This window comes from Penicilliopsis zonata (genome assembly GCF_001890105.1).
Source record: "Penicilliopsis zonata CBS 506.65 unplaced genomic scaffold ASPZOscaffold_8, whole genome shotgun sequence".
Taxonomy (NCBI): Eukaryota; Fungi; Ascomycota; class Eurotiomycetes; order Eurotiales; family Aspergillaceae; genus Penicilliopsis; species Penicilliopsis zonata.
This window is the reverse complement of record NW_019208918.1, coordinates 782,610-806,411: the sequence shown is the minus strand read 5'-3', so window position 1 is coordinate 806,411 and position 23,802 is coordinate 782,610. Positions and strand designations below refer to the sequence as shown.

Here is a 23,802-nt window from a genome sequence, read left to right as displayed (position 1 = left end):
GAAGGCCTTTTTTCGCTCAGAGACAATCCTGAGAGATTCAAACCCTCCCTCACCTGTCCCATGGATTTTATATCTTTCCTTGAAGGCATCATGAATATCAATTGTCCTGTTTCTGCGGAGAGCTTGGTATCCTGCGGGGAGTCTGTTGCACTTTTTTCAGGGTCGGTTGTAACTCTGAGAGCATGGTATACGTATATCCTTGCAATTATGGGTGCTGCAGATGCAGGAACAAGGGTTTGTGACTTGCTTCCTCAAAATTGAGTGACTTCTTGTTGTAGACCAGGGTGTTTTCCTGCGGACAATCTGCCGACCTTCGGGTAAAAGCTCCACCCTGTTCAATGCATTGGTCTTTGAAGATCGCGTCAACTTGAGACAACCATTGTCCCCCGCGTATTTCCCCGCTGGGTGATGCCATAGAGCCCTAGGGATTAGATGCCCTCCCGACATCCCCGTTACACGAAAGACCAAGCTTGCACAAGAACGTGGAGACTTTCGCCCGTCTGTATTGTCAGGGGTACTCCGTTCGGCATCGGCGCTGAGGCAAGGAACGATCTAGGATGCATGTACAAAAGAAGTGGATACCCTCAAGATGGTATGCACGCGAGGGGGCACATAAAACCAAGTCATCATGCGATATATTCATCACCAAGGATAGTATATACCAAAAATAATTCCACCAATCGTACGGAATAGATATGATTTACCAAGAGTCTCCTGTGACTTGGAACAATCCATTTTTCCTCTTCTCCGCATCCCATCGCTCAAACCAAGCTTTCATCTTGTCACGGCTGGTGGCGTTCCCTACATTGACGGTGGGTATGACTCGGCCAATGTGCAGGGCACAGCAGAACATGGTCAGTTCACGGAATGAGCTGTGCTCGCTATACGGAACTCCGAAGCATAGACTCTCTCGGGTGCTACCGCGTTGAGGAGTCATGCTGCGGACTGAGAATGGAGTCTTCCAGTTGTCGGAGTTTAAGACGGATGAAACAGGGGGATTATCCAACACCCTGCCCGCAGGAGGTCGGTAAGTCCACCCCGTTGGGCGAAATCCAACGATTCGCGAGAAATGGGGTTTCATGGAGTCGAGGTAGTCAGCAAGTGTATCCGCGCGTATCTCAAATACATTTTGCATGTGAATCTGGGCCTGATGGGGGTCATCGGTCAAGAGGGATGACAGTTCAGGGTCTTCCAGACACGCACAAATCCGTCGCTTTTGAGGAGTCGCGAAGATCTTGCACCCCAGAGCTCGGGCGATTCCTATGCAAATCCTTTCTTTACCAATGCTGTAAGTGCCGATAACCACTAATAGCCGGCCTCCGGAAAGAAATCTCCTGTCAGAATCTCCCTTTCCAGTAACGGTCGAGAGAAATTTCGACATAGAGTTGACATTTTGGGGTTCATTCTTTTCATCGCCAGCTGGGAGTTTGCCATCGATAGAGCCATTATTGAGATTGACACACAGCTCGGCGCAAGCTGAAATCACATCCTCCTGGCTAGGGAACGCATATTTGGGGCTGAGGTAGGTGGTATCTAGATAGCAAACATCAATCCTCTGGGGGCGTGCCTGGTCCCCGGCCTCATCAGCTACCAAAGGGCGGAGAAGAGGATGTTGCACATGGGCTGGACACGCTCTGAAATCACCGCAGTGGAGAATCCGCTGTTTGCGCGCAGAGGGTCCTTGACCGAATGATTTCTCAAAGAGGAAAAGGGAGCTGCCAGGACAATGGTTTGCAGGAATCATCGTCACATGAACACCCCCCGTGCCGGCAACTTCACTAAGCTTTTCAAATTCGATATCGACGACCCATTTGGGATCGACTCTCAATTGTTGACGGACCAGATTTCCTGTCACCTTGCTGCAATATATGGGGCCGTGACACCACGAAGATGTCAGGCCAATATAATGATCACTGTGGAAATGGCTGAGAAAGTAGGCATTGCAGCCTTCAACTGCACCATAACGGAATGCGTCTACACATATCGAAAACCCAGGGATAATCTTGTAGAACGGACAGGTCCTCTGGTACGCCTGTTTCCCACGGGACGACACCTCGTTCGCAGCGGCAACTGCCCAAGCCGTGTCCTCGGCATTACCGGCCATTAACTTGCTGAATGCAGAAGCTGTACCAGTAGATTTTTGCGTAAACGGGTCCTTTTGTGCTGGTCTTGGAATAGCAGCTCGCTCCATGCGACTGAGGGCCTCCGCTGGAGTGGCCGTCAGCCCTGCGGTCGTCGGCGTCGAGGTTTCTTTGCCATCAAGACAGTCGTTCACATGGACAGTGATTTCCTAGAACGCGAGATAAAAATGAGTCATAAGTCTTGTCACAGAACACAACGGGTAAGATCACTTACAGCCTCGTTTAAACTACTCATATCAAACTGGCAAATCGGACAGACCCTTGCATCTTCCTCCGGACCACCGCCATAATAATCTTCCTGGTACTCACTCGTATAGTCATCTATCGCATCGAATGCCGAGACATCCGGTATCCTAGCCTCTTCAAATTCCCATGGTTGATCTAAGAATCCGCTCTCCCCTGTATCGTCAAAAACTGCAAACTCGTCATCTCCGGCGTGGCTCGTGGCTTCTCTTACCAGGGGTGGTGTTCTCGCTGCAGAAGGGCGGTTATCAATTGCAGTTGATTGGCGTGTGGACCTGCCAGGCACACTCAGGGGGCTTTCCAAGTCCCTCAACTCTTGTAAATCCTCCTCACTATCCGACTCATCAATGAAGGGACCATTTCTTTGCTTTGATTTTGCAGTCTCTGATGTAACGCCCGATTCACTCTTCCCGCTCTGCTTAGCTGGCGGGGAATCCGTGTGCGGTTCTTCAGAAGATTCAACCTTCCGTTTCTTCACAACCGAATTATTCTCATTGAACCTAGCCCCGTCCTCTAAATCTCGAGTATCGGGCTCCTCCACACTCCAGATATCATCCGGGGTATTCGACCGTGGCCGGTCACGACTCGTAGACGCTCCGGGGTCTCCGGGGAATTTTGACACAACCCCGCCCTTGTGCTGAAGAAACAGGTCTTCAGAAGCGCTGACATCATTGGAGCTATCGGCTCTTCCTAGCCCTGGAGCCGTGCGCCTGTTTCCATTCGACCCGTTTGAAGTCGTCGTAAACTGTGTGATTCGTGACTGGCGAGAAGTAGGCTTGGGCGGGCCATCTGTCTTCTGAAAGAAGTTCAGGATGCTGTGATTCTTCTTCTTCGACGCCGGCGTTCGCTTTGAGTTGGTTGTTCCTTTAGAAGGGGTGAAAGGTCGTTTGGCACCTAACCCTGCCATGGTGGGTGTTGGCACCGACAAGGCCGAATAGTAGGAGACCCGTATGGCGGCGGAGGTGGATAGTCAGCTGAGCGAAGCAACCGTTCTGGCCCGGGGGATTGTTTTTGGCTTTATGCCGAAGGGTACGAAGAGCGACCCTTCATCGTCATGATAATGGAAAAAAACGCTTGTTCTTCACAGCGGGGAATTGCGATTCGGTACGAGGCGCGGCGCGGATGGGAAAGAAACCTGCTTCGCGTCGCGAGATCACGTGATGAGATTTCCCTTATTTGAGCGTCATATCAGATTTATTTGATTCTACAGAAGAGAAGAGTCTACCCAATATCGTGATGGACGAGAATTCTTGACATTGAATCGTTTCCCGGTAGATGAGTAGGTATTAAGGGCTTATGTCGAGACGACCTCGAAGCACACTCCAACAACTTCGCCTATCGACACCAGCGCCGAAGCAGGCATGGTCTGAGTAATTCGTAGTATAGGATATTTCGTATCCTTAATCCTCCTCGTAAGCTCATATCCGACGTTCTACCGCAAGGCACCCCGTGTATCCGACACTTGCCATTGGCCCTCGAGTTGTACGGAGGACCGACAATCCCGGCAAGAAAGAGCAGCACCATTTGTATAACTATAGGGGATATAGACCGGGTCGGTGGCTTGCGACAGACATGATCGATGGCATAACGGACACGGTTGGGTTTTGTCCACGGGTTTTCCTTATCGAGCCTTGCTAACTTGGTTGGCGGCCTCTGTGAGAGATATAATCAGCACTCGCGCTCCTTGCCCTTTGGACATCATAGCCGGAGTGAAATTCGGGGGCTATGGGCTCCAAAATGCAGGATAACCCAGCAGGGAGCTCCAGTAACACGCACCTCGTCTTGTAGCATCCTCCAACAGCCCGACATCAACCTCCGACCGTGGCAGCACCACGTACCGAACGACACTCCCGCGAATGAACATGTTCTTCACTGAAGAAAGGTGAGGATATTTGTCCAGATCAAGGACATCCACTTCGTCAAGCTTGATATTGAGATACTGGTCCACTGATTTCAGGACGCCGCGGATACGGATATCATTCTTGAGCTCAATGGTCACCACCTGATTGGTGAGGGTTTTGAAAAAGCTACAGAGAAAGAGAAACAATCAGACTGGTATAAACTACCATAAGAACTGTGAATCCGTGGGTAAATGCATACCTGAAAAAGAGCATATTGACGGGAAATGCTTGGAGGGGCAGATATGGTGGGTGTGCTGGACTGGAAATCAGTGCATCGCCTCCAGGATCTGGTTTCAAAATCCGAGATGAGCAGAGCCTTCACGCGTGCTCTTGGCTGGTTCGTGAGAGAGGACCGAGTTTTGACTAAAGGAGCGACACAGGCCCACGCTGTTGTCTTTCGCGGTCGCAGATTGCGGCGCCCGAATCGGGAAGTTTGCTGGAATATGCGTCACGTGATCCATACAATCTGACTAAGGAATTGAAGCCTTGGAGCCTGAGGCTGCCAGCCCAGGGTTGGGCCATGTAATGCCTACAAATGAGAGCATTCGTATTTATCTCGCTGGAATGTCCAATATATGCCATATTAAAGGCTACCTATAATATAATCCCTTTCATTGTATTTCAATCTGAGAACCTGTGTATGTTTATTGTCGTTGCTGATATTGAATAGAAACTGGGGGCATTACTATAATGGATGCAAAAGCAAGTGAAAAAGTGGGCATCAGGGCATTAGGTGCATATACATGTCGGAGGGAACTGGGAAAATTCATGGCCATTTTGACGAAAAAGGGAGACGCTGAGGGTATGCATGGGTATAGACGCAGTCATAAATGAAGAGAGAGAGAGAGAGAGAGAGAGAGAGAGAAAGGAAGAGAGAAGGGAAGAGAAGCTTCAGCGCGCTTGATTCGGTTGAATCAGTACAGGCTTCTTTTTCTTGGGCTTCATCCCCCAGCCAGACAAACAGGTCCACCCGGCATTGTTCTTGCGGCTTTCGGCAAAGACACGACCGATGCCATCCAAGAGGTGTTGCTCCTCATGCCCCATTTCCACTCGGAGCTTGAGCAACCATTGCTCCCAGATCCAGCCTCCGAGAACACCAGTCAAACTGGCGATTTCGGTAGTACTACCAACCGGCCCGTGGACGGCTTCGTAATCGCCGACTTCGTCGTTGACTGCGGGATCCGGCGTTTCTCTGATGACCTTGGTCTTGCTAGCCTCCACGCCCACAGGTAGGAACAGCCATGCCCGCTTCATGTTGACGAAGCCACTCTTGCGTAGGCGACCGAGAAGCTTCTTGGTTGGGTTCGGGTCATAACCTCGTGTTCTGAGATTGAATTCAAATTCGATTGAAGTTGCAGACGCGTACGGGCCAGCTTGAGAGATCGCCGCATCCATGACGAAAAACTCGAGGTATCCGCCAGGCTTCAAGCAACGATAGCATTCCTTCAGACAGAGATCGTACTCATCGTCCTGCTCGCCGACTGGCGGCTCTGCCTTGAGGAGAGAATGCAACGACCGTGCTGAGATGAGGTCGAAATGCTTGTCGTGGAAAGGGAGGTTCCAAAGGCGTGGTACAGAGACTAGCCGGTGATTGGCAGGACCCTTGATCCCCTGGTTGACGATTTGCTGCTTGGTAATGACAGTGTAGACCTTGACGTTCGGGTATTCGTGGGCGAGCTTCCATGCCCACTCACACGCACCTTGTCCACCCAAGTCGAGAACCCGGATACGACGTTTACCGGCATTCTGGGGAGTCCCCAGAGGCTCTTTTGCTTTCAAGAGGCGTTTTGATGCAGGGCTCGGAACCAAATTGCCACCATACAGAAACTTGAACGCATCAACGGCCCACATGGGTTGACTGAGCTGCGCAAGAATTGCCTGTTCCTTCTCCAACCTAGCAAATTCCGCCTTCTCCACCAGAGTTGATGCGATCACCGAATTTCGAGGAGCTTTGGAGAAAGGTCCCTTGTAAGGTGGACGCACGTAGGGAACAATTTCATATTTCCCTTGAAGGCAATTTCTATGCAACTTGGCGCTGCCAAGTCTGTTGGATTGAATAGCCTCGAAGCGGGTATGCTGGTGGAGGAAAGTGTCTATATTGCCGGATTCTTTGCACATTGCCTGAAATCCTCGCCAGTAGATCGAGTCCTTGCTTGCAAAGATCGAAGGACCTAAGGCTATGGCTTCAGGAACGATATCCGCAAACCTGACAGACCTTTTCCGGCTGAGCGCACTTGAAGCTCGTTTTGATTCATCTTTGTCTTCCTTGATCTCACCCGTCTGGTCTGCCTCACAGGAGATATCGTTGATGGGGTTTGTCTCCCGGAGGGCGGCGAGATAAGTGGCTTGAGCAGTAAGCCAGAAGCTTGTACGGTCGAGACTTGCAACGGCGCGCTGTTTCAGTTCTTCGTCATAGTTCTCGTCGTATTCGTAAACAACAGAGGACTTGGGGATTTCGTTGACAAAAAATGAAGCAGGACTGTCAGGAGCCATTGCTGCTGGTACAGCCTGGACTTCGGTATCCGTTGGAATTCTGATTGCTGTGAGAGGCGTTGCCTTCGGAGGCTTTGCTGTCGGTTCATCATCGGAATCCTCTCGCTGGGGGCATTCAATCACCTGCTCAATGATCTCACCTCTCGCTTGATTCCAGGGAACATCGTAAAAGTTCCTTGCAGTAGCGGTTGAGGGAACTTCGTTGGAATGTGGAAAGGACCAAGTATGTCGTGCACGTGCATTCAGAGAAGCAAAGAACCCTCCTGGTGAAGGGATACTGAGACTGCTAAAGCTGTAATCGGAGAGACTGGAAGCAGAAGCAGAAGGAACCTCTTCGGTGCTTCGCCGCCGGCGATCAATCTCTACCTGTAGTTGCCACATCTCGTTGTTTTTCTCGGATGTTTCGGACCAAGGGTCTGGTGAAGCATCCAGCTGAATACATCGTAGTGTTGACAATGCATTCTCCGGGAGAACAACACCCTCGTCTAGTGGCGGGGCCTCTTCCAGGAAAAGTTCCTCGCTCCTTAACGGATAACCCGGTTCTGAATTCATAACACCCGGGGCATTGGGAATATCAGGGAACATTGCAAGTACATGAGCCCAGTTCTCTTCAGAGGACTCGATAGTGATCTCGATGTCTTGAATGTCCGAGCTTGCGTCTGGGTTGGAAAGCTCCTCTGTTCGACTGTCATCCAAATCCGACCGGACTTGAACTTCGCGCAGCGACCAGTCATTTTCCGAATGGAGTTCTGGGGTCATGGGGGTGCTGATGTTGGATATTTGGTCAGATGAGAGGCTGCCATCCAGTGATGGGGGGGCATGCAAGGCAGGTACTGCCACTGGAATCATCGAAAGAGCCTCGCTTGATACCGGAATTTTCGACGGAGTTGGGGGTGGCAGTGGAGAGGTTTTATGCTGCAGGTTGCTCGAAGCAGAGCACTCCGAAGGAATGACCAAACTGAGACGTTTATCTCCAGGTATGGAGGAGGACGAGTGCCTCGTCAAAGGCGTGATCAGACTCCCCAAACTCCCTGGGCGGGAGCTCGAGGTGAGAGAGTCACAGTCATCACTCGGGCTCAACTCGATATCCGTGGCATCGTAAAGGTCATCGAAATGTGTTATTCGTTTCTCCCATTCATTATCCGAGCTCGTTGACTGGGTATCCGCGGAGCGTGGGGAGGCGAAACGGGTCAAAGTCGAGGATGGCGGAAGGTTCTTTGTATTGAGCGTTAACAATTGACGTACCGTTGCTACCGCAGGCTTCTTGATCTCGGGCTTCTCGGAGTATTGCGTCTCTCGGTTATCCTCGATTATAGTATTAAGTACCGTCCCTCGGGCCTGCCGAAGGGGCGGACATCTTGGTAACATGATTCGATCTAAATCGGACATTTTTTCGTCTGGTGTAGTCGGCCAAGATTGTTTCTGAGTATCGCAAAGAAAGGAACGTGAGGTGGATCTCAAAATTTTCTAAACACACATAACCATTCAACCGCAGGGGACTTCTGAATAGATCCGGTCTATTGTAAGCAAATCGCAGGGCTACACCGGTCAACGGTGTGCAATTTTCAACGAATGTTTGATAAAATGCAAATGAAATCAATAAGATGAGCCTAGCTACCGGAGCCAAAGGCGTATAACGACGAGAAAACAAAAGCACACAAAACCAGCACAATAAAGCGAGGGCAAGGCTGGAGATCCGGAACCTGCGTGGATAAATAGAAAGAGCACCCAGTCCACCAAATCGTGATGGAGTCACACGGGCAACAGGCGGCAGGGTGCTACTGCAACACTTTGCAGATAAACACCAATCCCCACGGAGCAAGGGCGCGGATAGGGCATCATTGGCGAGAAACCTACAGGGCACAAGACTGGCAGCCAGTCCTAGAGTTTCTCCTGGCTGCGAAAGCGCCCTGAGCAACCAGTAAAACACCCTGAAAATCACAGTCCATGTATCGGGCGGTCGGTTAATGCCTATATCTGTTGCGAACAAGGGGATGTGTCGAGGTGATTGGCGTGCTGTAAGCGCCGAGGGCTATGTTTAGAACGATCATTGGTACTATACTTGGTTAGTCAAGGCACATCGGCACAATGGGAGAGAGAACTGCTGGCCGAGCGCATAGACACGCCTCGAGGTTCGCCAGAGGTCGATAGCCCCCCCCCACTGGGAGTTGGGCAGACATTGCATGATGGAGGAAGGTGGTGGCGTTGAGGTGTTGAGAAGGTAGACGGTTTGGTCACCGTCTGTTGACGCCTCAGGCAGAAATATTTCTCCCTCTCACCACGTGACGTGATCGACAATCTTCAGGCTGAATAATCCAAGGCGGGGTCGGACCGAGCGGACTGACGTCGTCCGGAGCGTGAACCAGCTCGGAGCATAACACCGCGGGGTGTTTGATACTACTTTTTTTTTTTCGCTTGCCAATTGCGACGTGTTTTTCCTCGCCGACAGGCATCAATTACGTATATTGTATGCTCTGAGAAGGCATCTCTTATACTGTCTGTTTTCCTAATCTGATTAATCCAGATAAGCCTACTTGCTACTCTACCATGTCTCCACCCGCCATCATCGCCCCCTCCATCCTCAGTGCAGACTTTGGGAACCTGGGCGCAGAATGCTCGACAAAGATAGCTCAAGGGGCGGATTGGCTCCATGTTGACATCATGGATGGCCATTTCGTGCCGAACATCACCTTCGGCGCCCCCGTGGTGACCATGATCCGGTCCCACGTTGACCGGCCATCAGAGCCCAGCGGCAAGGGGACATTCGACTGCCATATGATGATTGCAGAGGTAGACACACACATATCTCTTATTGCTGCCTGACTGGGGCGATGTTGACCGTTGTTTTGGATAGCCCCATCGATGGGTCAAGGAGTTCAAGAACGCCGGGTGCGACCTATACTGTTTTCACTACGAAGCGGCCATCTCCTCTGTGGCAGCGACCGAACCGGCTGATAAGACGACCACACGTAAAACTAGTCCGAAGGAGCTCATCCGGTATATTCATGAGCAGGACATGCAGGCTGGGATTGCGATCAAGCCGGACACACCGGTCGATGTCCTATGGGAGATTCTGGAGAACAAGGAAGCCATTGAGCGGCCGGATGTGAGTTTATCTTTCCGAAATTGCCTCGCTTCATCTGTGAGGGAAATTATGCTAACAAGCTATAAAGATGGTTCTTGTGATGACCGTTCACCCCGGCTTTGGAGGACAGAAATTCATGGCCTCGGAACTGCCAAAGGTGCAAGCCCTGCGCGAGAAATACCCGGACCTGAACATCGAGGTAGACGGCGGATTGGGCCTGGGAACGATCGACCAAGCGGCCGATGCGGGTGCCAACGTGATTGTTGCCGGGTCTGCGGTCTTTGGTGCACAGGATCCGGGCGATGTGATTACCAAGCTGCGCGAGGCCGTCAACAAGAGACGCTCGTAGTACGCCTATCCTTTATATCGTGTGCATTTATACATGAAAAAAAAAATAGTTGTATCTAATCTAGTGTTTATGACTTCAAAAACATATGTCCATTCCGCACTCGACAATACCAACGAAAGACGCAATTTGGTATCTCTACAATCGAAAAGATGACGAAGAGGCAATAAGACTGAAAAAGAAGAGAGGGAGGGAGAGGGAGAGAGGGAGAGCGCGTCTTAATCATCGACACTGGTGGTAGCCTCTTCAGCCGCCTTGGGATCCTGCTTTTGAGTAAGAGGTTCCTCTCCATCCTTCCCAGCATCCCCGGGAGTGCTAACACTCTCCGCCAGTACCGTGGTGGCTTCTGCCTCTGGTTCCTCCGGTTCCTCCTTGATAACCGCCTCATCCTTTGCGGTGCCTTTCGCTTCGTTCTCGCCCTCCCTCTCACTCTTGAGCCCGCTAACACACTCCGGACGACCGCTAGAGATGGACTTGCGAAGGTCCTTGGCGACCTGTTCCTTTTCCGCGTCCGAAGTGGCCGAGACGATCGAGGTGCGATGGTGTTCCCGTACGCCCGTGTCGGCATGCATATCTGCAGTCGAAACGGCAGCCACCTCGGAAATGAGCGACGGCCGCTTCACTTCCTGGGCGACTTTTGTCTCTTCCTCCTTCTCCTTCTCTTCCTTCTCTTCCTTCTCTTCCTTCTTCTCCTCCTTCTCCTCCTTCCTCTCCTCCACTTTCTCGCCAGTTGTAGATTTCGATGCAGTCGCCGCTTCCAGCTTCGCCTGTTTCTGTTCCTTAGCCTTGGACGCTGCCTCCAGACTAGCCTGTCTCAGCGCCAGCGTAGCCTGCTCATCTTTTTTCTCCTTCTTGGCAGGAGGACTCTGGATCTGTATCGTACTCTGCTTGGGAACCTGCGGCGTCGCCTGCGGAGTAGACGCCACGACTGCTGCGGTGGCGCTGGCGGTGGAATCGGTCAGATCGGCGGGGATACTGTCCAGATCCTCAACGGCGTTGATCACCATTCGTAGCTCTCCGTATTCATTCCATTCTTCGACTTCTTCTAGATCCTAAAGAAAGAAAAAAATTAAAAAAAAAAATGTAAGTCATGACAAAGCTACTGCAAGCTCCTGCATGAAGAGGAAACGTACTCCTACAACCTGGTTGAATTTCACCAGACCTGGAATCTTCTTCCCCCGGCCTTTCCGCCCCCATAGCCTCCGTGCAGCGTCGTCCGTGGCGATGTCGATTGCCCGGAAGGGCACTTTGTTGGCCTTGAGGATCGTCTCGATCCGCGCCGTTGCAGTGACGATATGGGATGACCCCGCCGTTAGGGAGGTGTAGAGATAAAGGGTCGAGTCAGACATGGTGGTATTTTTTTCCCCTCTTTTTTATCAAAAAACTATAAGAATAATGTACAGCTTTTACAGTAGTACGATCAATAGAAGAACTGCTGCGGGTCATGGGGGGAAGAAAAAGGGTTCTGCCAGACAGACAGGACACAAAGTATTGATTTCACCGTTTATGACGTGGCCGGGGTAGAGATATGGTCACGTGATATTGATGTCAGGGGCGGTCAAGATAAGGGAGCCCGCATGAAAACAAACCTCGCCGGGCAAGACATGATACTGAAACTGCGGTCGGCGTGCCTTTATTTAGAGAAGATATGGGATGGTACCGTACAGAAGACAGCCTGTCCCGCCTTTAGGTGGCCTCGCTGTGACCTCGCCTCGCCTTTTCACATGAGATATTATTCGGAGATGTCCATGTCTGAATGGAAGCTTCGTCATGAGGAGAAGAATCATATGATATTGAATACTGGATGACTCTAGAAATCCAACGGAACGGCTATCTAATTACATGGATTGTACATATTTTACGTTCTGATGGGACTACAAGGCATAAAATATTAGCCATTTGCTATCATGGAACTGTTAAGCACAACCCATTTGAAACGCGCCAGAAGAGAAGCAAGAAAACAAAGGACAAAGGAAAGTAGACAAAGAAAAAAAAAAAAAATTCTCGGCATCCCTCGTATGGTTTCATGCCTCGACCGGCCTTTTTTCCCATTCACGACTTGAAAAGTGTATTGTTAGAGACCGATCGGGCACGACCGTCTAGCACTCTAGCACATTTCGCAGCACTCGATGCAATCGAAGCAGCATTCGCAGCTCTCTTCACAGAGGAAACAGCAGCAGAGGGTAGCAAGGCTGTCTCGTTAGTTTAATGGGTTCAAAAGGAAATGAGAAAGAAAGGAAAAGAAAGGAGAGGACTCACCATGCTCCGAGACATCCACGGTCCTTCGACTGAGGCTGCTGCGGCGGGGGCTGCTGGTACATCTGCAGGGAGCCGATTAGTCCCGTTATGTTTTCCCCCATGTATGTATCAAAACTGTAGGGAGACATACCGGCTGCTGGGGAGGACCGTAAGGGCCGCCCTGGTAGCCCTGCGGAGGGCCATATCCTTGGGGAGGTCCTTGGGGAGGGTACCCCGGGTACCTAGGACAAAGCAGTCAGTTCCCAAGCACCTGGAAGAGACGGTTGAAGAAATCCAAAAGTAAAAAAAAATATATATATATATATATAAATATGTATATGGACTGGACGGCGGGTTTTTTGGAACCTCAAGGGCTGGCGAGTATTCGACTTACGCTTGCTGTGGTGGCTGCGGAGGGTAGCCAGGCTGTTGCTGGTACGGTCCCTGTTGCGGATGGTAGTACTCGTTTTGCGACATTGCGGAATGGATCTGTGACGAGGAGAGGGGGTTAGCGAGGATCAATGCAACGATTTCAGACAACAGAAACGGAGCGACGCACCAGGACAGGTAGTTTACCGAGGTGATTTGTGGACGGCGATGGGATAGATGAAGAGAAAAGGAAGAGGGAAGGTTCGCGAGGTGAGTGAGCTGAGAAGAATGCTACCGAACTTCCTTGGCGCTAAGGCGCGGACCAGCAGGGCTGATGGCCGTCAAATGATCATAGAAATTTTGATGATATTTCTAGGCACTTGTTTATTAACATGTTAAAATTGAATTGCATTCTATTAGTAGTCTTATCTATTAATAATACACACACATACACACAAACACACACACACACATATATATATATATACATACATGTGTGTATTCTTTTGTTTATTCAAGTATGGCATTCTATACTTCCAGGGTCCAGTTTGCTGCTCATCACTTACCTAATTACCTAACCTTCTGCAGGGACTCTCCACCCATAGAGTACAAACAAATACACCGTACAAAATCCAGAAACGCTCCGTGATAGGGGTATTCCCCCGTAGTCCCACCATCCCCGTGTTGAACTATCAATTCAACCACAGAGTCGAACGGTTTTTTTCGAGCCGTAGCTTGAAAATGAGGCCAACTGGGTGAGCGCAGTGTGCCAAGCAGATCACTGCCCATTGATGACGCTGGCCGTCTCCACATACTCGATTCTCGCGGCTTGTTCCTAAAACAGCAGCTCTACCTACACTGCCGCTAGACCGTTTCAAGTGGACAGAGAAAACGCCTTGACAGGCTCGCTTTCAGCCACTGCCACGGCCGTCTGCCCACAGCCACGTCTATCGTGGCACTTCTTTAGGTACACTGTTGCCTAATATGACTATTTTTAGATTCTTCTACGGAATACGCCATGGAGAATAGTTTGTCAATTATTGATATCATCATCATTAATATGTTCTGAAGCGCCCTCGCAGAGGTGCGCCTGTCGGCTTGCGACCACGGCCGTGACCAAGGCAATCAGTAGAGGCGGCGGATGTATAAGGCAAAAAAAGTAGTATAAGAGAGAAGAGGACGGGAGGGGGGGATTAAAGAATAGAAAGCGGTTGGGGATAAGAAGAGAGATGAGAGGGGGAAAAAAAAAAAAAGAGAAAAGATGCAAGAGGAATAAAAAAAGCCGGAGAGAAGAAGAAGAAGAAGAAGAAGAAGAAGAAGAAGAAGAAAGATATAAACATGAACAGAAGTAGAAAGTGGTGGTAAATAAAAAAACGGTAAGAATGGATCAAAAAAGAAAAGTAAAAGAAAAAGAGATGTTATACAATCACATGGCATAGTCAATGCCAGTTGGATAGAAAGGGACGTCAAAAGATGATGATGAGCCTTGAGCCATGGTCTGGACAAACGCTTCCGCATAGCCCGTAAGCATACTCGGCTCCAACGCCAGTGAGGCGAGGTGGCTGTTGCTGTTGCTGTTGTTGTTGCTGCTGCTGCTGCTGTTGTCATCGCTCTCACCCTCGATGGCCGGCGACAGGTCCATCTCGGGTGCTGCTACGGCATCGTCACAGAGGTTGTGTGCATTCTCGAGGACAACTTCCTCTTTCTGGACCATCCAGTGTTTCAGCACCTCCATGGGTGGGCGGTTGCCGCCGCCCTTACCTCCGCGCTTCTCGCTATCCTTGCCGCGACCACCGCGCCCCCGCTGGCAGGGGTTGAAGTGGGCGCGGCGCAGATGCGCTGCCGCGTTGTAGTTAGCCCCGTACCGTTTGCCATTGCGGCAGGCCTTGCAGTTGGCCAGAAAGGTCTTGTCGGGGGAGATATCCACACACACCCAAACCTTGCGCACGACGGCATGCACACGTTCGATGTGCCGACGCAGCTCATGCTCGCCGTGAAAGCCCTCGGGTTGGTCGTTGCACATGGTGCATTTTGTCTTGGGCCGCTGAGGCCGCTGCACCGAGGCCTTGGGGATCGCCGCCACCTCTTTGGCTGTCCCGTCCGACGACGAGATACGGATCATCTTATGCTGCTCGGCCAGCTTTGACGGAGGGCTGTGCTGCGTCTGCACTTTAGGTGCAATGGGGCGCGCGCCCTGCAGGATCTGCTCATGCGTGCGTCTCGCAGCCCGGGACTGCTGAGACGACGAAGAGCTATCGCTCTCGACGGACAGAGAATGTCTCATCTCGACCGATTGATTGGAAGGAATGGAGGAGAAGGAGGAAGAGGAAGAGGATGAGGAGGAGGAGGAGCACGAAGATAAAGTAAAGGTAGAGTCAGAGGAAGGCACGGTGAGAAAGGGATGGTAGGTAGTAGTAGAGGGAGCGGAGGTGGAAAGGGGTACATAGGTGCTATCAAGATACGGAATTTGATGACTCTGATCCAGATCCAGTGGAGTCTGGGACAGAGAAAGGGGGAAAGACACGGCGTCCACCTGGGACGTGGGGGAAACGAAATCAGCAGCAGAAGAAGGAGGGAAAGAAGGGAAGTCAAAACCAGCAGGATTTAGATTGGACCCCGTAGAATCAAACCGAATCATGCCGATACCTCCACAGATCGAGTCTGTTGTGGTACTCCTGCTCATCTCGACTGAGGCCACCGGCAGTGAGTGGGCCACTTGTTCTGACAGGGAGGAAGAAGGGACAGGGATTCCACCAAAATGGGCTAAAGACTGAGTTGGAGGCAGCATCTGGGAGGAGACACTGGGAGTATCCACCAACACCGAATCCCCAGGCCAGACCACCGCCGACCAGGTCGAGGGGCCATCCTGGAAGAGCGAGTCGTCTATACACTGGCGGGTGTACTCGGACGGCGAATACTCATCGACGTTGTCGAGACGCAGGTGCGGGGGCCGTTGGGATCCCAGGGATTGCCGCTTGGGGACCAGAGCCGCGGCCAGGTGGTGTTGACGGTGCGAGACGGGAAGTTGCTGACTCTGCGAACGCACCATGGCCGTGTGTCGAGCCGAAGAGGAGTTGCCTTTCCGCGAGTTGGCTCTGGATAGCTGCCGGGCTGCCTCGGGGGCCGCGGGAGAGGAAGCATGAGACAGATCGCGAGTAAGGTCGATGGTGCCCTTCAGTTCCGGAGACTATGAAGTGTCAATCCAGGTCCAGTATTTCTCATTTTCTGTGTGTGTATGTGTATGTGTGTATATGGGAGAGGCAGAGACAGAGGGAGTAGCGTAACTAGATGAACGGAGAGGACAGAGGCGGAAGAGAGACCAAGGTGACACGTACGGTGGCTCGCCGTTTAGCCAGAGGAAGCCCAGTAGTACCAGAAGGAAGCGTCCGTGGAGTATCCTGTCGTAACCGTTTCCCAGATTTCTCAAGCGCCGGAGACGGACCCAGGTTCATCGAAGGACTCGAGACGGCGGTAGAGGGAATGAACTGATTCAGTCGCTGGCTCCAGAGTTCGTTTCGTTCCGATTCCGGGAGGTGAGAGAGCTCTTTCCAAAATACGTCCCGGTATCCAGAGATCGCCCTCGTGAAGAGATCGTCATCCATCACGGTGGCTGCCATGATGGTTCCTTGGGAGGTAGAAAGCTGCTATCAGTATCAACACTGAGGGGGAGGGGTTTTCTAGAAACCCCCGAAAAGGGGGGAGGGGGTCAGCGGGAGCCTCGTCTCTTGTCGATAAGAAATACTCACTGTTGATTGATATCAAAACAACAATCAATGAAGTCAGGATGGACAGAGACGGGTGGTATAAGCAACCCAACTTGTTGAGCTGAAGGAGTAGTTATACCAGAGGTGGTATAGTAGATGAGGCCTCGGCAGCTGCAAGGCTTTCAAGAGGAAAGTAGTTGCTGTACAAGAGGGGAGAAAAAAAAAAGAAAAGAGACAGCAGAGGTATAGTATAGGTGGTGAATGTGGCAGATCTGAAGACAACCAGGGAGGGCGACGACAGTCGATTTAACGGGTGCAGCAGGTGAAGCCGCAAGAGGGTGACCACCCCACAGACCAAGCGTCCGATACGAGCAACAGCGTCTTGCCCGAACAGGATCGAGCAAGTCCCGTCCGGGCAAAGAGGGTCGAGGGTCTGGACTCTTTGCATCCTAGCCCGGGCGGTGACGAGCAATAATGAGACTGCCCAGTGTCCAGTGTCAGCCAGAGGTTACCAGGTACCTTACGGAGAGGTACGGAGTAGTTGGAACAGCAAACAAAAGTGAGGCGGCGAACCGGAAGGCGCCCGCAGTCGCCCGCAACCAAGCAGCAGCCCGGACTGGGTTGGACACTGGGTAATTACCGCGTACTCCGTTACGAACTCGCCGGGCAGTGCCGTCCCCATCGGGTTAGGGGGGTATTGCCGTACGCGGTACCCGTGGACGTATCAAAAATAGCACTTGGCTGGTAAGATAGACCTATGGAGGTAGGAAGGTACCGGTAGTACCTTACTACTTTAGGTACCTTACCAGGTACCTAACTACCTAAGGACGGGACTAGTCAATACTGGGTCACCTGGTCTGCTGGACTGCTGGGTTGCCACGTCGTTTGCTCTCCGCCATCCATTCTGAGTCCTGACAGTTTGTTGCAGATGACGAGCCACTTTTCAGATCGGTCATTTCCGCGGCTGTCACGGGTTACTGTGTACGGAGTAGGTCTAGGACTCTAGTGTCGTCGGAGTGCTAACTTCCACCGCTGACAGGTAGGTACGAAATACTCTGTCCCTAGGTACCTAAGTTACTACTCCGTACGGTCTGAAAGTGAGACTTGGGTGCAGAGCAGGGAGAACAGAGCATCAGCTAAGTGTCGTGTCGAATTATCAGGTTCACTATTCTCATCTGAAGCAGTCTAGTGATCCTGTACTCCATCCATCAATATGATCGACTCAGTTAGTTGGCAGGTGCTGTTGATATACTTCCCTTCTCGTGCAACCGATCCATGGAACCAAGCGGCACACCCGACGGGAGTCTCCAGATCCAGGTACGGAGTAGTTACAACGTAACTAACTACCTAGGTAGTTGGTTAACTAGTTACTAAGGATAGATTGGACGAACTAACTATCTGGCTACCTGTCCAGACTTACTAACTATGGAGTATCTGTTGCACACTCCATAGCTCGCTAGCTAGTCCATACAACAGGTCACATACTACTGACTAAAACCGCTAACGACCTAATTACGGAATAGCGAGGGTCTCTGCGTTGTTCTCACACGGTCTTTGGCGTCGTCTTGGTGACGTAACGCAAAACTAGTGCGTGTTGTTTAGCTCGCCGACGTGGCCGTTTGCCCTCCGGTCCTTCGTTACTCTTCTCTGTACTGTACGGAGTATCTTTGGAGGGTCTCGAGGCTTGTGTGAGTTGAGCAGATATGGATTATTATGGAGTATGCAGTACGGAGTATACGGAGTAGGCATTAGTTTTTGCTGTTGTTTTTCTGTGTCAACCGTTGTCATGGGGGAGAGTCTTCTGGCAGAGTCTTCTGGCAGAGTTTCTACGGAGTATTCTTGCCAAGTTTCTCTCGCTGGACACGAGGGCCAGAGATGAATTAGGTAAGCATCATTAGGCTTGGATTGGACAGGCAGAATCTACTACTCTGTACTGATCGATCGAGTTTTACTACATATGCCATATCGATTCGATTAGCATAGAAGAGAATCGCCATTCATTCAATCGTTGGTGCAATCGACAATTCTAGCGAGAAAGTACTACCGGCACATACCACTGTCCACATGGCGGGAATGTCAGATCATGACTGAAGAAATCAAGCGTCCATTATGTACAGAGGAGTAGTACTGTAGTACTACTAGTTACATAGTTAGTACATGGCTACAGTAACAAATACACCCCAAAAAGAAGTACTTTGTGTATTAGACACTGGGTTTCAACTTTCAAGACATCTCTAAAAACAAAATAAGTCGCCCTAGTCTATCCTCCAACCCATAGTCACTATGTTTGCTTCTCACCGGCAAGATAGTATCCCCTAATCTTTGGGTACCAGCAAGAATCCAGAAATTTCCGGATCGCCCACGGTCACATGACCGCCCCCAAGTTGCCAGTTGGCCTGCGCTTCCCGCGGGAGAGCTCAGCAGTTGCTCTGGGATGATCTCGTCATCATTGCAAATGAATTTCCTGGTGCTATTTATTCTGATAAGGGGGCTGGATTACTCGTTTGTTTCTGTCAGATGTTGCCCACCACGCTAACTATCTCAGAGTGTGTGCACACGGGGTGAGTAGTTACTAGGGAACTAACTATGTATGTAGTATGTTCGATCTTTTCTACGGAGCACGGTCTACCCTAGTAACTACAAACTAGGACCAGTGTTCATCCTGACTCCATACCTCTAGTGAACTCTACAGCCCACTCAAAGGTTACGGGATCTCAGGAAATGGAAACGACAGTTGTACGGATGGTATCATTGAACATTACTATTCAAAATTATCTTGGCTTGAACACAATAGTACTTTAAATTTGGTTGTACCCCAGTAATCCGTACCTACTGGGAGGTGAGTAGTGTCTGTGCGCCATCTGTTTTTGAACCATGACTCGCAAGCATGATGAATAGCTTTCTTTAAATGTCTAGTACTCGTCATAATTCCTTTAGATAGTAGTCTCCTGCGTCTCGGTGGTCTTGGTTCTGTGTGCTGGAGAACGAGCGCTTCGTAGTCGGTTTCGATTAGCACCCGCATTGGGGCACAGTCGAAGTGTTCACCCAAAAAAAAGGCATGAACTGATAAAACCTCACATTATTGAGTACCATTCAGCATTTAGGGTCCTTGCCTCACTATCTTATCCAATTATGCATTGCTCCCGACCACTCCTCCCTGAAGACCAGGTCTGTCTTCAAACAGACCCCGACTCCCCGCGGTTTTGCCCATTAGCGCCCGATGAGGGCTGTGCCGTAATTGATGGATAGAGACTGGCAATCTACTTCACACGGGCGCCAACCAGGCTATGCAAAAGTACCACTCGAGCTGACGACCGTCTTATCCTCCCTACCCGGTGATATGGATAATGGAACCTGGGCAGAGCTATTTGACAGGCTGCCTCGAGTGGGCGATGACCTTTCCACGGGATTTTTGTAAAGTCACCAACGTGATTTGTTCAGGCTTGGTAGGCTTCCCTGATTATGCACAGCCATGCAGATGCAAGCACCACGCAGCACATGTAGGTACCTGGATACTTAGGTAGGATTTATTAACCAGTAATCAAGATATTGTAGGGCATCAACAATACCGCTTTGATTACACCGCATTCTAACCGGCGTGGGTGCTAAACATGGCATCAGGAGCCGGAAGGAATGTCGCGGAGACTACTTGGGTAGAAAACCCCGGTAGGCGCATTCCAAGGCTGAAAGCGATCGCCTGCTCTTTTAACCTGACACATCCCTGAGAAACAACGCCGAGACAACTAGGACAATGGCTTGTCTGGCAGTCTTGTGCACCGTATTTGATATGCGGTCAGTCGCAAGATTGGGTACAACAGGGCTGCCTTATGGTATAGCAGCCACGATGAAGGGTACTTCTGCAAGCCTGGTGACCGACAATGGCAAGCGGCCATGGCCCCGGACGGATGGTAGAACACACAGCCACTATTTCACCAAATTTTGGGTAAGTAATTGGCGACTTGGAGGGGGGAAGGGGGATAGGACATACTGGTATGAACTCACAACCAATGTGCCTTACCTCAATCTCTGATCTCTTCAGCCACTTCAACTATCGACGCTGCGTTTAGCTCAAGACTCACATGCACACGTGCATACGCAATCGATTATGTGGAATGGCGAAAGCTTTGCTTGGTTTTTTTCCCGTTGTGAGGGAAGTGAAGGTCCGTGTTGGAGTAACGGTAACCTCGTGCCAGTACCCCTTTCCCGAAAAGGAATATAGGGCATAGGGCATGACAACGTCGCCACCAACATCACTTCGTCATTTCAGGTCCCATCTTGCCCCTCTCGAAGTCAAACGGTAATCGCTGCTGACCATTGGAGATTCGGTTAATGCCTCGATCTCGTCCATGGATTGAAAATCATCAGAGCAGCTGAGTCAGCCTGCTGGGCCTATGAAAACCGCCGCAATTGACAAACAATGTTGGCGATCTGTGGGGAACTGGCCTCGGCCACCAGAGTCGGCAGTGGCTGCTGTGCAAAATAGCGTCTCAGGCTCCCGACCTTCATTCCCGTTGCACGTCTTGCCTCGGGGAGTAGAAGCTGGGGTTCTCCACATAAATATAGCACGCTACAGCTGGAGGAGGTATTGTCCAAGCTCGTCTGATCAATACGCTGGGCTTTGATCGAGGTGGTCTTGCTGGATTGTTACGGATCAGTTCTCCAGCTAAATAAACCCCTGCAAAAAACTACTCCACAGTCATCACGCCGTTGCCATGCTCCTCTCCACGCTGCTCAGTCCTTATACCCTCGTGGCCGTGGTTGCCGTCTACTTTGTGCTTCCCTACCTGAAACTATGGAGGTTGAGCGATATCCCGTCACCCAGTGTGGCTGCGTTCACAAATCTGTGGTTGATGCTACAAGCTCGCAGGGGTCAGCGCTCCATCACGGTTCATGAAATGCATAAGAAATATGGCAAGATGGTTCGCATAGGACCGAATCACATCTCGATTGCCGACGATGCAGCAATCCAGACGATTTACGCTCACGGAAACGGCTTCCTGAAGGCGTGAGTTCCTTCGTTTCTTTTAGACTGGGGGATTCTGTTAACCATATAATTCGCAGAGACTTCTATGACGCCTTCGTTTCGATCCGTCGCGGCCTCTTCAATACCAGAGACCGCGCTGAGCACACTCGAAAGCGAAAGACCATCTCTCACACATTCAGTGCCAAGTCGATCGGCGAGTTCGAGCAGTACATCCATGGCAATGTCGAGCTCTTTGTCAAGCAGTGGAACAAGCTGTCAGACCTGGAAGCCAACCCAAAGACCGGCTACGCCAGCGTTGATGCCCTCAACTGGTTCAACTACCTTGCCTTTGACGTGATCGGAGATCTTGCCTTTGGTGCTCCCTTTGGCATGTTGGAAAAGGGCCAGGATATCGCCGAGATGCGCAAGTCCCCCGACGGCCCGCCAACCTACGTACCCGCCGTCGAAGTCCTTAATCGCCGTGGGGAGGTCTCCGCCACCCTCGGATGCTGCCCCGCCCTCATTCCGTTCGCAAAGTACATCCCGGACCGCTTTTTCAAAGACGGCCTGGAGGCGGTTGCAAACCTGGCGGGTATCGCCATCGCACGTGTGAACGAGCGCCTAAAGCCCGAGAACATGGCGAACAACACCCGTGTCGATCTACTGGCTCGTCTTATGGAAGGAAAGGACGAGACAGGCGCGACTCTTGGTCGCCAGGAGCTCACAGCCGAAGCACTCACGCAGCTAATTGCCGGGTCGGACACTACCTCCAACACCTCGTGTGCCATTCTCTACTGGGCCCTCAGAACTCCTGGTGTCATTGAGAAGCTGCACAAGGCTTTGGACAAGGCTATCCCTCAGGGCATTGAGGTTCCTTCTTTTGCAATGGTGAAAGAGATTCCCTAGTAAGCTGCTATCCATCTTCTCAACCCCCTTTTCTTTTCTCTTTCTTTCTTTATTCTAACACTCCAGTCTCCAATGGGTGATTTGGGAAACCATGCGTATTCACAGCACATCTTCCATGGGCCTTCCCCGAGAAATCCCTGCCGGAAACCCCCCTATCGAGATCTGCGGTCACCTCTTCTACCCCGGTGACATCCTCGCCGTCCCCGCATATACCATCCACCACTCTACCGAAGTCTGGGGCCCGGATGCAGACGAGTTCGTCCCCGAGCGGTGGGATCCCGCTCGCCTCACGGCCCGCCAGAAAGCAGCCTTCATCCCTTTCAGCACGGGCCCTCGTGCATGCGTGGGACGCAACGTCGCCGAAATGGAGCTCCTCGTCATCTGCGGTACTTTCTTCCGCATGTTTGATTACCAGCTGGAACAGGAGGGGCCGATGCTGTGCCGCGAGGGATTCCTGCGCAAGCCGCTAGGCCTAAATGTTGGGATAAAGCGCAGAGTTCCTGCGTAGATACTAAGTTTTTTCAAGCATCGTTATTGAGATCGGGTTCCGGCATGTTCGTTCGGGTTTTTCATTCTAAATTGTTTCTATTATATCCTGGACTCTAGTCTCGGCGCCATTATTATGATCATGTGGGTAGTCTTGGTATTTCCTATGTATTGTCATAACTCTAGGGATATATAAAATGATTTCCAGAAACATTTCTCTGTGTAAGGTGAGAACTTCGTAGACGAGTCTGGCTAGAGATCCCACTAGATGCTAATGTTTTCCCTTTCTCCACTGCAAGAAGCAGAAGTTCAACTCGCAAATCTAAAGGCTTAACTCATAACTTGCTCTTCAGGGCCAGCAGCTTCTCAACTTCAACGAACTGGTAATAGAAGTCTAAGCTTTGGGGATTCAAAAGCGTCCCGGACGGCTTGACCTTTACGCCAGAAACGATCTGTTTGACCGGCAGCTCTACCTTTTTCAGATTGACGGTTGTCTGCTGCAGTCAGTGCACAGAATTCTCTACCATCAAAACGAGGGGGGAAAAAAACACATACCGGTATCTCAGGAGTCTCAAAGATATATTTCGGGACATGTCTCGCCGTCCGAGCCTTTCTGATCGCCTCCTTCACCCTCGCAACCAACTGGGGCGTGAATTTCGAACCCTCCTTCATCAGCAAGAAGAGGATAACCGATTCATCCGGGTCTGTAGGCCGTCTCTGGCCTACACAGACGGAATCCTGGATCTCATCGGCGAACTGCGTCTCAATGACATTGTATATCTCTGCGGACCCGAATCGGACGCCAGATGGATTCAACACCCCGTCGGATCGGCCGTGGAAGAGAACCTGTTTCGTCACGGGGTGGACGCTGACAAAGTCGCCGTGGGTCCATGCATCTATCATATTAGTTATTAGTACATATATATA

The 23,802-nt window shown here is 51.0% G+C and overlaps 10 protein-coding genes across 10 annotated transcripts in view; 2 read left to right on the top strand and 8 right to left on the bottom strand.

The window, feature by feature from the left end:
- Window positions 1-573: 573 nt before the first annotated feature.
- Window positions 574-3,487, bottom strand: ASPZODRAFT_2077702 (hypothetical protein). The gene is made up of 2 exons (XM_022727669.1): window positions 2,356-3,487; window positions 574-2,290 (listed from the first exon to the last, which is right to left on the bottom strand). The coding sequence occupies exons 1-2, from the start codon at window positions 3,289-3,291 to the stop codon at window positions 701-703; spliced, it is 2,526 nt and encodes an 841-aa protein (XP_022580740.1). The 5' UTR covers window positions 3,292-3,487; the 3' UTR covers window positions 574-700.
- Window positions 3,488-3,652: 165 nt separating this feature from the next.
- Window positions 3,653-4,651, bottom strand: ASPZODRAFT_133242 (hypothetical protein). The gene is made up of 3 exons (XM_022723230.1): window positions 4,485-4,651; window positions 4,161-4,411; window positions 3,653-4,037 (listed from the first exon to the last, which is right to left on the bottom strand). Exons 1-3 carry the CDS (start codon window positions 4,496-4,498, stop codon window positions 4,006-4,008), a joined length of 297 nt encoding a protein of 98 aa, XP_022580739.1. The 5' UTR covers window positions 4,499-4,651; the 3' UTR covers window positions 3,653-4,005.
- Window positions 4,652-5,176: 525 nt separating this feature from the next.
- ASPZODRAFT_152424 (hypothetical protein) lies at window positions 5,177-8,167 on the bottom strand (the record flags this gene model as incomplete). The annotated part of the gene is made up of 2 exons (XM_022725853.1): window positions 5,177-7,278; window positions 7,315-8,167. 2 exons carry the CDS (start codon window positions 8,165-8,167, stop codon window positions 5,177-5,179), a joined length of 2,955 nt encoding a protein of 984 aa, XP_022580738.1.
- A 991-nt stretch (window positions 8,168-9,158) lies between these two features.
- On the top strand, window positions 9,159-10,664 carry ASPZODRAFT_133240 (hypothetical protein). Its single transcript, XM_022723229.1, has 3 exons — window positions 9,159-9,568; window positions 9,633-9,884; window positions 9,952-10,664. The coding sequence occupies exons 1-3, from the start codon at window positions 9,326-9,328 to the stop codon at window positions 10,210-10,212; spliced, it is 756 nt and encodes a 251-aa protein (XP_022580737.1). The 5' UTR covers window positions 9,159-9,325; the 3' UTR covers window positions 10,213-10,664.
- ASPZODRAFT_16821 (hypothetical protein) lies at window positions 10,428-11,558 on the bottom strand (the record flags this gene model as incomplete). Its single annotated transcript, XM_022726856.1, has 2 exons — window positions 10,428-11,261; window positions 11,343-11,558. 2 exons carry the CDS (start codon window positions 11,556-11,558, stop codon window positions 10,428-10,430), a joined length of 1,050 nt encoding a protein of 349 aa, XP_022580736.1.
- Window positions 11,559-12,192: 634 nt separating this feature from the next.
- ASPZODRAFT_133237 (hypothetical protein) lies at window positions 12,193-13,058 on the bottom strand. Its single transcript, XM_022723228.1, has 5 exons — window positions 13,007-13,058; window positions 12,842-12,936; window positions 12,599-12,689; window positions 12,469-12,530; window positions 12,193-12,401 (listed from the first exon to the last, which is right to left on the bottom strand). Exons 2-5 carry the CDS (start codon window positions 12,922-12,924, stop codon window positions 12,317-12,319), a joined length of 321 nt encoding a protein of 106 aa, XP_022580735.1. The 5' UTR covers window positions 12,925-12,936; window positions 13,007-13,058; the 3' UTR covers window positions 12,193-12,316.
- Window positions 13,059-13,891: 833 nt separating this feature from the next.
- ASPZODRAFT_133236 (hypothetical protein) lies at window positions 13,892-16,288 on the bottom strand. The gene has a single exon (XM_022723227.1). The coding sequence runs from the start codon at window positions 15,863-15,865 to the stop codon at window positions 14,243-14,245; it is 1,623 nt and encodes a 540-aa protein (XP_022580734.1). The 5' UTR covers window positions 15,866-16,288; the 3' UTR covers window positions 13,892-14,242.
- Window positions 15,983-16,664, bottom strand: ASPZODRAFT_2076831 (hypothetical protein). The gene is made up of 2 exons (XM_022727664.1): window positions 16,563-16,664; window positions 15,983-16,493 (listed from the first exon to the last, which is right to left on the bottom strand). Exon 2 carries the CDS (start codon window positions 16,431-16,433, stop codon window positions 16,101-16,103), a length of 333 nt encoding a protein of 110 aa, XP_022580733.1. The 5' UTR covers window positions 16,434-16,493; window positions 16,563-16,664; the 3' UTR covers window positions 15,983-16,100.
- Window positions 16,665-21,232: 4,568 nt separating this feature from the next.
- On the top strand, window positions 21,233-22,897 carry ASPZODRAFT_142843 (hypothetical protein; the record flags this gene model as incomplete). Its single annotated transcript, XM_022724889.1, has 3 exons — window positions 21,233-21,525; window positions 21,582-22,388; window positions 22,456-22,897. The coding sequence occupies 3 exons, from the start codon at window positions 21,233-21,235 to the stop codon at window positions 22,895-22,897; spliced, it is 1,542 nt and encodes a 513-aa protein (XP_022580732.1).
- Window positions 22,898-23,210: 313 nt separating this feature from the next.
- Window positions 23,211-23,802, bottom strand: part of ASPZODRAFT_152419 (hypothetical protein) — a gene marked incomplete at both ends in the record, with an annotated part of 2,438 nt that continues 1,846 nt past the window's right edge. Inside the window, 2 exons of the mRNA XM_022725852.1 lie at window positions 23,211-23,369; window positions 23,431-23,771. Of these exons, the coding sequence (XP_022580731.1) occupies window positions 23,211-23,369; window positions 23,431-23,771 (500 nt within the window). The remainder of the gene's footprint in view (window positions 23,370-23,430; window positions 23,772-23,802) is intronic.